Genomic DNA, 12804 nt, shown 5'->3' with positions numbered 1-12804 from the left:
ATGAAGCACGGCAGAGCCGCCGTGTCAGAATTCCGAAATTGGTCAAGTGGGTCCCGGGATTGATTTTGTGTTTGTTTGGGACATTTGTAGGTACTATTAGCGCGTTTTAATTTCCGAAGAAAAATTCTGGGAACCCGAGAATCGCCCGTATGCGCAGTCGAACAGCTTAACTTTTCGGACATCAAATCGAATAAGGATCTCTCACCTCATTCCCTATCATAAAATTGAAATTTAAATAATAATAATATGGTATTTTGTGTGAATTTAATAAATGTGCATAATTAATTACGGATTGCCAAAACTGAAAATTGTTCTCTGTTGATTTCTATTTATTTATTTTACAGTTTAAAAGTATGATAGTATCTAATTTATCAATTTTATGGTTTGAATGCATGTATTGTTGCCTCACGTGATCATCATTTAGTTAGAAAATTGAGATATGATTGTATTCTTTGATGCATGTTTGTTTGCTTATGTGACTATGGTTGATTTAGAAAATGGAGACTAACGGAAAACAAAAAAGTTTTGTGGGAAAATGAATAAATGAAAACGGCAACCTTACTGGATATCTTGGGAGATGGTGGACGGATTGGGTATATAGGGAACCCTACCATGAACGTTGTCTCATACCGAACGGGAAATGGAAACATGATAATTTGGCGCTCATACCGAACAGGGTATGGGGACGGCCTACTCTACTCTCATACCAAACGGGGTATTAAGCTTTAATAATTTGGCACTCATACTGAACGGGATATGGGAATAGCCCATAATTGAGATTGTTAAATAAAAAGGTTCGCGTGTAGCGGGGACATCCCTATGAACCCCCATATATACTAGTAGGCTGGTAAAAAAAGTGACAGTTATTGTTTGATTTATTAACGATATATATAGACTTGTGATATGTGTTATGTTACTGATTTTACATGAAACTATGATCTATATAATATTAATTGTTTGCATAGGTTATTTTTATAAATCTCATTACGGTAAGTGAACGGTAAATTATTTTATTTATGATAAATGAATTTATTTAAATTAAGTGTTCCATTAGTATTTTGATTTTATACCAACATTTACTTCTGTGTCGGTGATATAGTGTAATATCCTTACTGGACTAGTGTAACTCATCTTTTATTTAACTATTTCAAATTAAGAGAACCAGGTTCTAGAGTCCAATCCGCAGGAGGATTGCGAGTAGATGCTAAATTTCTTTATTTCTCGTTTATTTCCTTATTCTTATGTTTCTTTCAAAAGAGTGAATTTTGTAACGTTGTTTGTTACCTTAACTTATTTATGTAAGGAATGTAAACGCTGAATATTTATTACGCTTCTGTATTTTAATTATCTTTTATTTCTTTTGTATATTTTTGGGATCTTTACAGTAGATTGCGAGTAGATGTTAGATTTCTTTATTTTTCGTTTATTTTCTTATTCTTGTGTTTTTTTTTAAAGAGTGAATTTCGTAACGTTGTTTGGTATTTTAAGTTATTTGTGTAAGAAATATAAATCTTGAATATTTATTACACTTCTGTATTTTAATTATCTTTTATTTTCTTTGGATATGTACAGAATTTTTACAATTATAATGTGAAATATCCGGCAAAAAGATAGGTTTATAGAGATATTTTCCCTAATAATTGTATGTATATATATATATATATATATTTCCAGCATGACGGGATCCTGCAAGGTTTCTCAATCTCTTAATTTTCTTGATTCTCAATCTCTTAATTTTCTTGAAAGAGAAAGGCAACCTTATCCATTCAATGACCATAAAATATCTTCCCATAACCATTCTGCTATAAATTGTATCTATCACCCTGTAAAAGAAAAACTCAAACTTACTACTTCACTACTAAACCTAGCCAAGAATCATCAAAATGCAGTCTGCTTTGTTCATTTCCCCGCCTACTCTCCCCTTAACACCTTCAAAAAACTTCTCCCAACAGACAATCTCCCCTCCAAGGCTATCTGGATCCGTTGCTTCTCGTCGCTTTTCAACAAAGGCTACCACACCCTGTGAAACCTCAACAGTCGATTACAGCTCTGCGATCTCGTGAGTAAACTTTCTTTTTTCTCTTATGTTTCTCTTATTCATAGTCCGAGAACAACTAAAGAACAATCTTGTCAAAGTTGCAGTCCAGATCTTATCTTCAGCTTCGATTAATATAAAGCCTCAGTTTTTACTAAATACAGTATTCTTCAGTGTGTTTCCAGCCGAGGCATGTGAAACAATTGGTGGAGATGCATGTTTGGCAGACATATTCCCTGAAGTTAAGCTCAACCCAGAAGCCAGTTCAAAGAGAATTGCTTCAGAGCCCTTTGACAGAGACTATCTTGAGTACAACGATCCAAAAACGTATTAACTAATCTCAATTATTCTCATATGTGCATGAATGATGTGCAAGGTTCTATAGATTTACAGATGGTTTCACAGACTAATTATAAAATATGTATACTACAGGGTTTTCCGAGGAGAAGCATGCGATGATCTTGGAGGAGAATTCTGCAGCCCTGACTATGAGAGAGGAGCCTAGTTGGAGGAACCAATTCATGTTAGAAGTTACTGAACTTGTTAATGTATAAGCAATAGAAGTGTGGTGGATGTATATATTCATACCCCATGGCCTGTATTTATATAACTATCAGAGTTCTCTTAATTACAATAGTAAACTTCTGGGAATTTTGTGGGGATACTAAATCAAAACCCTCTTTGCCAACATGTGGCTCCAAAAGTATCAAAATGTTCTAAGAATTTTCGTTAAGTTTTCCGAACGAGAAAGATCAAAGTAGAGATTATAAGCCCGAAAGAGAACATATGAATTACGAATTGTTTCTTCTCTGGGTATAATAAGATTGTTTTTCCAGAAAAAGGGTTCGCATGAATTTGAAATATGTGTCTCCAAATGCTAACTATAAGAATTGAATCTGATGAATAGTCAGAAGTAAGAGTATTAACCCATTACTGGATTAACCATTATTGATGATATATTCTAGACCCATCAAATAAAAAAGTAAAGTGTAAATAAATTGTTCACAAATTTCATTGGTAACTACATAACATAATAAAACTTCAAAGAAAAATGACAGTTTAATTTCAAATCAATTACGTACCCATTACGTTCATAAAATTGAAAATAAAATATAAATTGATTAAATTATATATTAAAGTTTGTTATGTGTCTTCTCGCCAAGAGATTGTATTATATAGCATGTATGTGCGACTTGATCAATGAAATGTTCAAATTTCTTGTAGAAAATAGAAAACAGCAATGCTTGTCATAAGCTAATGTGTTAAATCCCAGTATTTACTTTGATCTGAACCAGTTAAAAACAGAGCTGAGACCAACTCAGAAACCTCCTGATGCACCCAATTCATAAATTTCTCACCTTTCATATTTTACGCGCGCGTTCCTACTTCTATGAGACCATGTTACAGAGCCAATGCACTCAAAAACCTTACTTCTCTCAAAAACCTTCACCCAAATGTTCAGACCACAGTCGACGCCCGAATCATCAAAACGGGTTTCGATCCCAGCACCTGCCGCTCCAATTTCATGGTCGAGAACTTCCTCAGAGAAGGTAAACTCTCTCAGGCACGCCAACTGTTTGATCAAATGCCTCACAAGAACACAATCTCCAGAAACATGATGCTCTCGGGCTACGTGAAATCAGGGAATCTCGTTGCTGCCAGGGAGTTGTTTGATACCATGTCTGATCGAACTGCGGTTACATGGACGATTTTGATTGGTGCCTATGCGCAGACTAATCAGATTTCTGATGGGTTTAAGGTTTTTGGTGAAATGTATAGGTGGGGAACAGTGCCGGATGATGTGACTTTTGCAACTCTTTTATCTGGGTGCAATGATCCCGATGTGGTCAATGAGTTAGTTCAAGTTCATGCTCATGTTGTTAAGTTAGGATATGATTCATCTCTCATTGTCTGCAATTCTTTGGTTGATTCTTATTGCAAGATTTATGATCTTGACTCGGGTAGTTTGCTCTTTAAGGAAATGGCTGAGAGGGATTCTGTAACTTTTAATGCACTGATAACAGGGTACTCAAAACATGGGTTGAATGAAGAAGCTATCAGCGTTTTCTTGGAAATGCAGAGGTTGGGTTTCAAGCCTTCAGATTTTACATTTGCAGCAATTCTTTGCGCTGTGGTTGGGTTAGGTGACTTACCCCTGGGGCAGCAAGTTCATGGTTTTGTGGTGAAGATGAACTATGTTTGCAATGTGTTTGTGGGAAATGCATTGCTCGATTTCTACTCAAAACATGATTGTGTTGTTGAAGCTAGGAAGCTTTTTGATGAGATGCCAGAGGTAGATGGTGTTTCTTATAATGTGATCATCACGGGTTATTCACGGATAGAGCAATATCAAGAGTCCCTTAAGTTCTTCCAAGAATTACAGTGTGCTGGATTTGATCGGAGCAACTACCCATTTGCAACGCTGTTGAGCATAGCATCTAATTTGTCAAACCTGCAAATTGGTCGACAAATTCATTCCCATGTTGTTATGACAGCAGCTGATTCAGAACTCCTGGTTGGGAATGCTTTGGTTGACATGTATGCCAAATGTGACAGATTTAATGAAGCTGAAAAGATATTCATGAATCTGGCCCACAGAAGCACAGTTTCTTGGACAGCCCTGATTTCAGCTTATGTTCAGAAAGGACGTCACGAAGAAGGCCTAAAGCTGTTCAATGAGATGCAAAGAACTGGTGTAGCAGTAGACCAGGCTACCTGTGCCAGCATCTTGAGAGCGTCTGCAAGTTTGGCTTCAATGTCACTGGGAAGACAACTCCACTCATTTATAATCAGATCAGGCTTCATGTCAAATGTTTTCTCGGGAAGTGCACTTGTTGACATGTATGCAAAATGTGGTTCCATTAAAGATGCAGTTCAAATCTTTCAGGAGATGCCTGAAAGGAACTATGTTTCTTGGAATGCATTGATCTCAGCCTTCGCACAAAATGGAGATGGTGAAGCTACCTTCAATGCATTTGAAGAGATGATTCAGTCAGGTTTCCAGCCAGATTCAGTTAGCTTCCTCAGCCTTTTAACTGCTTGCAGCCACTGCGGGCTTGTCGAAAAAGGATTGCAACATTTCGAGTCCATGACTGAAATCTATGGACTTGTTCCAAAAAGAGAGCATTATGCATCCATGGTAGATATGCTGTGCCGAAATGCAAGATTTGTCGAGGCAGAGGAGCTAATAGCCAAAATGCCATTCAACCCTGATGAAATAATGTGGTCATCAGTCTTAAACTCTTGTAGAATTCATAAAAACAAACAACTAGCAGAGAAAGCAGCAGAACAGCTTTTCAGTATGACAAAGCTTAGAGATGCGGCTGCTTATGTCGGTTTGTCTAATATCTATGCAGCCTCAGGTCAATGGGAGAGCGTTGGAAAGGTGAAAAAGGCCATGCGAGAACGTGGAATCAAGAAGGTTCCAGCTTATAGCTGGGTAGAAATCAAGCACAAGATTCATGTATTCTCAGCCGGGGATAAGCTGCATCCACGGAAGGAGGAAATTATGAAAAAGATTGATGAGCTGACAAATCAGATGGAGAAAGAGGGATACAAGCCTGATACAAGCTGTGCCCTCCAAGATGTGGATGAGGAGATCAAAATAGAATCCCTTAAGTATCACAGTGAACGCTTAGCAATTGCTTTTGCACTTATCAGTACACCAGAAAAGACACCAATTCTGGTGATGAAGAACCTAAGAGCTTGTACAGATTGCCATGCCGCAATCAAGGTGATCTCGAAGATTGTAAAAAGGAAAATTACCGTGAGAGATTCAAGCAGATTCCATCATTTCAGGGATGGATTCTGCTCTTGCAAGGATTTCTGGTGAGGTTTGTGTTAAACTCCAAAAGGGAAGATTTGATGAATTCATATAGCTGAGAAATAGCCAGACTAGAAATTTTGTCAGAGAAATTGATTTACTTATTCACTTGTATAAACTGTGGGTCCATAACTCCATCACACAACAATTTTTCCAGTTTATTTTCCTATTACTCAACTAGAACATGTACCCTTGATATCAAAATCTACATAAATTTTTATAGCAATAATAGCTCTTTTGCCGTTGGTGGATAATTCAGCAGTAAAAATACTTTCAGATTAACTCTCACCTATTGGTGAAATTCTTTCCTTACACAATCATATAGATACATTCTCTCACATTAATGTTAATATGTTCAAAACTTTTTCAAATTCATAACTCTCAGCCTGAGATGATTCCAAGTAAAAGCTGGGCAAAAGCAATACTCATAAAATTTCATACATTCGCAATTTTCATTATACAACGGGCTTCCGGTAGATTATTCATGGGAAACAACCTCAATTAAGATTAGAAGACACGACAACATGCTCTAGATTTTCTCCTATTAGAAAAAGATACTATTAATTATAGATAATTTCCTTGGAAAAAAAAAAGCTAAATAAAGTGAACTGAAACAAAGCTCAGTGGCTACAACACTTATTGGAGGGAAAGATTGTTTGCCTAACTAAATTTAAAAAGCAATATAAGATTTGAATAAATAACTACTATTACACCCAAATACGCAAGATTGACAGGGGAAGCAAAAACCTCCATCAACACAGATTTTATTCATGATGATGCCAAGCCGTTTGCAGATTCAGCTTCCATATCTAGTTCGGGAAGATCAGATTCGAAGAATGTTGAGTGCAGAGCTCTGACACACTGCTCTGCTTCATTGTCGTTTACAATCAGTGAGATATTGACCTGATCAGTCAAACAGAAACTGCAAAGTCAGACATTTATTGTAATGATGTCACTCCAAATTCTCAACAAAAAAAAAAAGTAGAAGACCTCCATAAGCAACAAATGTGGTGAATATAAGATCAGAATCCAAGCTTCATCCCACCAATTTTAATGGAAAGCCATTTTGTGTTTAACATATTATATTGCACAATACGTCAATGCGAGCAATGATCCCCAAAGGTGACCATTTAAAGTTACTGGATAAGGAAATTTCAAATCATATTCAAATTTTGCAAGATTTCAGAAGTAGTGTTTAGGAAGCCCATGCTATGGTTAGTAGTAAATCCTAAGATAATAGATGTAAAAACAAAAGTAATCAAAGTAGAGTTATGGAGAGACCTTACGTGCACCCTGTGAGATCATCTGAACATAAGCCCATGTTACCGTGAGTAATAAACCCAAAGATAGTAGATGTATAAACAAAAATGAATGATGTAGAGTTATGAAGGAGAGACCTTAGATGCACCCTGTGAGATCATCTGAACGTTGACTCCATTGGTTCGAAGAACATGAAATGCCTACCATAAGAAACACCGAAAACCAATATCACAAGACAGAAATATATGTATTTATGCATATACAGAGAAGATTGTTTGAGACACTAAGCAACATGTAGTACCATATAAACATCAAGACCAAGTAAAGCAGGGAGAACAGTTTAGCTTCATATAGAAACAGTTCTAGCACAGAAAATCACCAAACCCGACTCCCATTTAAAGTTCATCAAGGGAACATCAGATCACATGCCTGTCCAACAGTGAATGTCCAGAAATTTAATAACACAATAAAATCATTTAGTTTGTCCAGCATGACCATTCAGGACGGTCTAAAGACTGAAGGTATTAACACCCGTTCTTCCTCCATTCACAGTAGAAAGAAGAAACAAGGGTCCAGCCATGTGATTAAGAAGTAAATAATATTTCTTCTTTTTTAATCAAAACCTCCAAGCATTTAGAAACTTTTAGGGAACAAAAGAAGAGAAAGAACTGCTAAAAGACCTTTAAAGGAGAGAAAGAGAAAAGGAAATTCCAGAACATATTTTAGCCATAGAATTGAGTCTACTTCCACACAGCAAGTTGTTTCAAGTGAATGTCAGCCAGCCTCACTGCTAAGTGGCAAAGGTGTACCTTCTCCAGTATCAGTGAGGATCTTTGAACATTTCCAATGAGGGAAATGATTGATCTGTGCTGAAGGAGATTAACAACAGCAATCTTCTCAAGTTCTTCCACGACATGATCAAGTTCCTGTCAAAAACAGAAAAATAAGCAGATGAAAATGATTTAAACACTGATCAAGAATATATATTATTCCACAGAATAAGCAAGTTGGCAGAAAACAGGGCTACCATAGCTGCTGTAAATAAAATGCTCAGTTATAGCATATGAAGAACGAAGTCATACGCTTGCCTGCTGAATTAGTTCTCGGCTCCAAAGTTTTGATGGATCCAAGGTCAAGGAAATACTAACTTCACTAGTGGCAACAACATCCACTGATATGCCTAAATCTTCAAAAATTGAAAACACCTGCAAGAGAAAAATCAGGCACACTAGATGAGATACAAGCCAATCATAGAAACAAACAACACAGAACTCAGTCAGATGGTAGCTTCATACCTTAGCAAGGAAACCATATTGACCAAGCATCCGTGTGCTAACAATATCCAACATGGTAACATTACGTTTCAAAACAATGCTTGTTAATACAGCCTATATTCACGAAGATGAACATCAATGGCATTAAGCTATCCTTAAAAATATTTTTTTCGTTCAACAATTTATCACTACAAACCTTACTCATATCTCTTGCGCGGGTGATGAGAGTTCCTGGAGCATTAGGATTATAAGAATTCTTAACCCTAACAGGAATATCACCTTCTCTTGCTGGTCTCATTGACTGTGGATGCAGGACCTAAAAAAGGATAACAACATCAAGGTTATGAATGTCATAAATGTCCTTAATACAAAACCATACATTATTTACAGCCATGTGTTAAGCCTAATCTTGCTTCTATATGTTAACTGCCAAGCCCCAAGCTTGGGGCACTAAACAGCAATTTCTTTTGGGGAGGGGGGGGAGAGGGGTGGTGTAGAGGAGTAAAACATTAAACAAGGTTGAAAATTTTTCTTGAAGTTGCCATTGCTCAAGGGAGAAAACAACATAAAAGATATTGTAAACCACAATGCTATTAGAAGAAATAAGTACCCATTTTACAAATCCCAAAGAGTTGACATGTTGTATAAGTGCTTGGCAGGGGAAGATGATACCTGAGCACCAAAGTAAGCAAGTTCAGCTGCCTCGTCGAATGTCAAGTATGGGACAGGTTCAGCACGTGGATATATGTTAGGATCGCATGTTAAAACACCATCAACATCTTTCCACACCTGTAATGCATCAAATACTTCTCCTTACTTTTATTCTTCGACCACGACTCAATATAAATAACTTCTAACATCCAATACAACAACAATTTCGCTAAAACTAAATTTAATTAAACATCAAATGTTTACATGGTTTAAATAGATTGATTTTGTTGTTCGCATTCCTGTATACACATATGTTCAAAAAATTTCCTCAATCTTGAAAAACTGGTGCCTATGGCAGGGTCTACACTGACCTGAATCTCTCGCAATCCCAATGCTTTTCCAATTGTTGTAGCTGTTAAATCACTACCACCTCTACCCAAAGTAGTAATGGCACAAGATCTCCAGCCCTATAATCAATAAACTCACAAAATAAAGCACATCCTTATGGTACGTTGAGAATAGTTCTGACTCAAAGACAATAACTACTTGAACCATTTCAAAGAGATTAGACTTGCAGATAGCAGGAAGAGAGACCTTTCCGAGGAAGCCAGTAACAATTGGAATTGCAGGATCACTTATCCAATCACCAAATAATCTCTTTGCAAGAGCTGGATATGTTGCTTCAAGGATATCCGCATTTGTGAAGTCATCAGTGGTTATAAAACCAATATCAAAGGCATCATACTGCAAAAGAAGCCAAAGATAGAATATTATTATAGGGAAGAATGAGAGACAGGGATTGGATGCACCAAATCAAATATGAATTTTAACTAAGCCAAAAAGACAACATGAGGACTGAACATATTACCACAGCAGAAATAAATTTTACATCCTAATTTCCAGCTCATTGCTCACAGAAGTACCCATCAATTCCAAGTTTCCAGTGCAGAAGCATATAACAACGCAAATCCTATCTCTTGACTATATTCAATATTTACACTGTCAGTTTGAATATGATGCTTAAAATAAAATATCCAAAGACCTAGTAGCATTATCATCTTGATCTTGGTCCTCTTATCTCTTTTCTCCCTTCTCAATGTAGGCCTACATCATCCACTGATCAAAGTTGAACAGCAGAGCCTTTAACAACTGAATTCATTTGCCTAAAGCATTTAACTCGAGTTTGGATGAGCAAAAAATTTTCCTTAAGGATGTTAGCAGATATTTGTTATTGACAATAATAAACAGGGTCTTAGATCTGTACAAGCAATGAAATCGATAACTCAACTTTTCCAATGAGTTTAAACATCAATCTTATGTTGATGGGAGAACTACCTGTCGGGCTTTCGCACCAATTTTATTCAAATACGTGGCAAAAATCCTTGTGGACATGCACTCTCCAAATGAAACGAGATAGTCTCTTGTACGTGGAGTTAACTCTTTCATCATAGCAATTCCTTTTAGAAGCTGTTCCAGTTCTTCTAGGTGTTCTGCAAAATGATTTACCATGAAAAATATTACATGCAAAACCCAGACTTTATGACTCATATTTCCTGAAAGCTAACTGAGGATATACGCTCATAAAAGACACAAACTCACTGGCAATTATCGATATTTCTACTCCAAGCTCCTTGACAGTCCTGGATAAAACAGTCCAATGTCCATCAAGAATAAATTCATATCACAGTTTCAATTATTGCTAATATTATTCTAAAAATGAAAAATCCAATGCTCTTACCCATGATGCAGTTCCTTTATAAAGTTTAACTCGTCAATGCTGTCTACATTGGCAACACCACAACTAACAGCCTTCTCTCCAGCCTAACAGGCAAAAGAAAAAGTTCACAGTAGATTCCCCACCACTATCAATAAAGAAAGAAGAGAAGTACATGCATTGAACGCCATAACAATTAGTACCAGCAAAAGCTTATTTGTCGTTTTTCCCATTGCAGAGAGAACAACTACTGGCCTCTCGTTTGGGAAGCTAAGAATAAGGTCGGCAATCTCTCTCATCCTGTCTGCTGACGCCACTGATGAGCCACCAAACTTCATAACACAAGTCAACTGCTCATTTGCTTCCCCAAGAGTTCCAATCTCAGTCTGGCTCCTTTCGATCACATCAACATTCCTTCCTTCACAACTAACTCTCAAAGCTCTACTTTTACAAGAATTTCTAGCACTTGAACCAAACCCAGAAGTAAAATCCAGAGACCTAGCAATATTAAGCTGCTGCAAGCACAAAGCTTGTTGGTGCAAAGATCTCCTCATAAAGGCAGGGTTCGGAGATTTAACTCCACAAAATTGCAATGAAGTTGCCATACTTGACGAGCTTTACAAAAGGCTTACAAACCCAAAGTTCCAAGTATGGCAATAACGGATCCCGCAGGTAGCACAACACAGGTTATTTCGACAGATGCTTAAAAATGCTACTAATCACTGCATTTATATTGTCAATGAAAGAAAACAATAAACAGTTCAGCTTTTCGTACTGAATCGTATTCAAACAGCACAATAAAATATGACACAATCTATAATAACTCTACAGTCATCCGTACCAAGAGGCTAGAGTAAAAACCAGAAGATTGAACGTTAATTTTGCTCTGAATCATATCAAGAAAACTAAATAGAGAGAAAATCATCATAATACAATGCGAAGAACGATAATTTTGCACTGAATCGTATCAGGATAACTAAATAGATAGAAAATCATCACAATACAGTACGAAAACCAAAAGTTTTTACCCTCGTAATTGGGCTGCGTATAAGACACAAAAGAAAAATGCATTTACTCATTTCATTAGACCGCGGCGAAATACATCGTTTTTACCCGTATCAGAGCCAAAATCATTTGTAAACGAAAAAGTAATAAGAGTAGAAAAGGAAAGAAAACAAAAAGCAAAACACAAAAGCAGACAGCAAAGGAATTTGATAGAGATCAAAAAAGAAAATGAACACGAAGAGCTACAAGAACGAGAAATTACCAATAAGAAATAAGAAGGCAAATGTGGGATCTGTTATCTTCAAAAAAAAATAGGAATAATAGTAATCCTCTTGATTCCTTCAGAGTAAACAGGAAGCTACTCTAGCTTCGAAACTCTGAAGGAACCGCGAGAGAGAGAGCGAGGAGGAGGAGGAAAAATATGAACCTTTCAGAGCAAGAGAGAAAAAGAAGACGAAGGCGCCGCCTGCTGTTAAAACAACATAGCCCGTTGGGGAAAGAGAATACTTTCCTGTTGTTTTCTTGTTGAATTTACTGTTTTGCCCTTGAGAAACAGTAAGCTGTAGTTTAATCGTGGTTAAGGGGGTTAATTAGCGAATATTAGTGCATAAAAAATATTAATAATTTTGACACTTGGTTGGACTTTCCTATTTATGAGCTTTGAAGTTTGACCATCCAGAGTCCAACTTGCATTTCCATCGCTCTATTACTAAACGCGCCCGTGTGCGGAAGCGCGTGGGTCGTGTCTACGGGCACCGCCGCCGTGTGGCCGGCTTGTGTGCAAAATTTAGACGCGCCAACCTCAGGTGTTTGATAATAAGCCATGGTAATTGACAAAGAGGTAATTATAATATTAACCATTAACCCAATTTTAATTATACAAAATTAAATATAGGTATTGAGTAAATTATACATCCGAAAATTAAATTATTTTTTCTAATCAATTATTATAATTAATATATTTAATAAATCGGTCTAGTCCAACTAAATAATAATAATTTTAAAAAAAATAAAATAAAATATTTAAAATTTAAGATAAAAT

The 12804-nt window shown here is 36.6% G+C and overlaps 3 protein-coding genes across 8 annotated transcripts; 2 read left to right on the top strand and 1 right to left on the bottom strand.

The window, feature by feature from the left end:
* Positions 1–1823: 1823 nt before the first annotated feature.
* Positions 1824–2723, top strand: CCL (CCR-like protein). Its single transcript, XM_022039935.2, has 3 exons — positions 1824–2059; positions 2210–2362; positions 2468–2723. The coding sequence occupies exons 1-3, from the start codon at positions 1884–1886 to the stop codon at positions 2538–2540; spliced, it is 402 nt and encodes a 133-aa protein (XP_021895627.1). The 5' UTR covers positions 1824–1883; the 3' UTR covers positions 2541–2723.
* Positions 2724–3125: 402 nt separating this feature from the next.
* Positions 3126–12227, bottom strand: LOC110812999 (aspartokinase 2, chloroplastic-like). Of its 6 annotated transcripts, XM_088216068.1 has the most exons (16): positions 12025–12227; positions 10961–11479; positions 10782–10864; positions 10643–10683; positions 10379–10533; positions 9638–9787; positions 9415–9510; positions 9065–9181; positions 8589–8708; positions 8414–8506; positions 8201–8323; positions 7928–8044; positions 7256–7318; positions 7140–7163; positions 6606–6761; positions 3126–5244 (listed from the first exon to the last, which is right to left on the bottom strand). In XM_088216068.1, the coding sequence occupies exons 2-15, from the start codon at positions 11360–11362 to the stop codon at positions 6627–6629; spliced, it is 1719 nt and encodes a 572-aa protein (XP_088072194.1). In that variant the 5' UTR covers positions 11363–11479; positions 12025–12227; the 3' UTR covers positions 3126–5244; positions 6606–6626. The 6 variants fall into 6 exon arrangements, with proteins under 6 accessions (XP_088072194.1, XP_088072191.1, XP_088072199.1 ...); XM_088216065.1 differs by lacking the exon at positions 3126–5244 and having other exon boundaries at positions 6281–6761; positions 12025–12226; XM_088216073.1 differs by lacking the exon at positions 3126–5244 and having other exon boundaries at positions 6281–6761; positions 8207–8323; positions 12025–12226.
* LOC110812998 (Pentatricopeptide repeat (PPR) superfamily protein) lies at positions 3426–5888 on the top strand. The gene has a single exon (XM_022039979.2). The coding sequence runs from the start codon at positions 3426–3428 to the stop codon at positions 5865–5867; it is 2442 nt and encodes an 813-aa protein (XP_021895671.2). The 3' UTR covers positions 5868–5888.
* Positions 12228–12804: the final 577 nt, after the last annotated feature.

This window comes from Carica papaya, chromosome 1 (genome assembly GCF_054855325.1).
Source record: "Carica papaya isolate Zhongbai chromosome 1, ASM5485532v1, whole genome shotgun sequence".
Classification (NCBI taxonomy): domain Eukaryota; kingdom Viridiplantae; phylum Streptophyta; class Magnoliopsida; order Brassicales; family Caricaceae; genus Carica; species Carica papaya.
This window is presented reverse-complemented; position numbering and strand designations above follow the sequence as displayed.

What these genes read in the sequence shown, in the direction of transcription:
- CCL (XM_022039935.2), top strand. Translation starts at nt 1,884, where the DNA reads ATGCAGTCTGCTTTGTTCATTTCCCCGCCTACTCTCCCCTTAACACCT. An exon ending in GATTACAGCTCTGCGATCTC is followed by an intron (nt 2,060 to 2,209) that starts GTGAGTAAACTT and finishes AGTATTCTTCAG; the next exon opens with TGTGTTTCCAGCCGAGGCAT. An exon ending in GAGTACAACGATCCAAAAAC is followed by an intron (nt 2,363 to 2,467) that starts GTATTAACTAAT and finishes TGTATACTACAG; the next exon opens with GGTTTTCCGAGGAGAAGCAT.
- LOC110812999 (XM_088216068.1), bottom strand. Translation starts at nt 11,362, where the DNA reads ATGGCAACTTCATTGCAATTTTGTGGAGTTAAATCTCCGAACCCTGCC. An exon ending in AGAAATATCGATAATTGCCA is followed by an intron (nt 10,534 to 10,642) that starts GTGAGTTTGTGT and finishes ATCATTTTGCAG; the next exon opens with AACACCTAGAAGAACTGGAA. An exon ending in TTGCTTACTTTGGTGCTCAG is followed by an intron (nt 8,709 to 9,064) that starts GTATCATCTTCC and finishes ATCCTTTTTTAG; the next exon opens with GTCCTGCATCCACAGTCAAT.
- LOC110812998 (XM_022039979.2), top strand. Translation starts at nt 3,426, where the DNA reads ATGAGACCATGTTACAGAGCCAATGCACTCAAAAACCTTACTTCTCTC.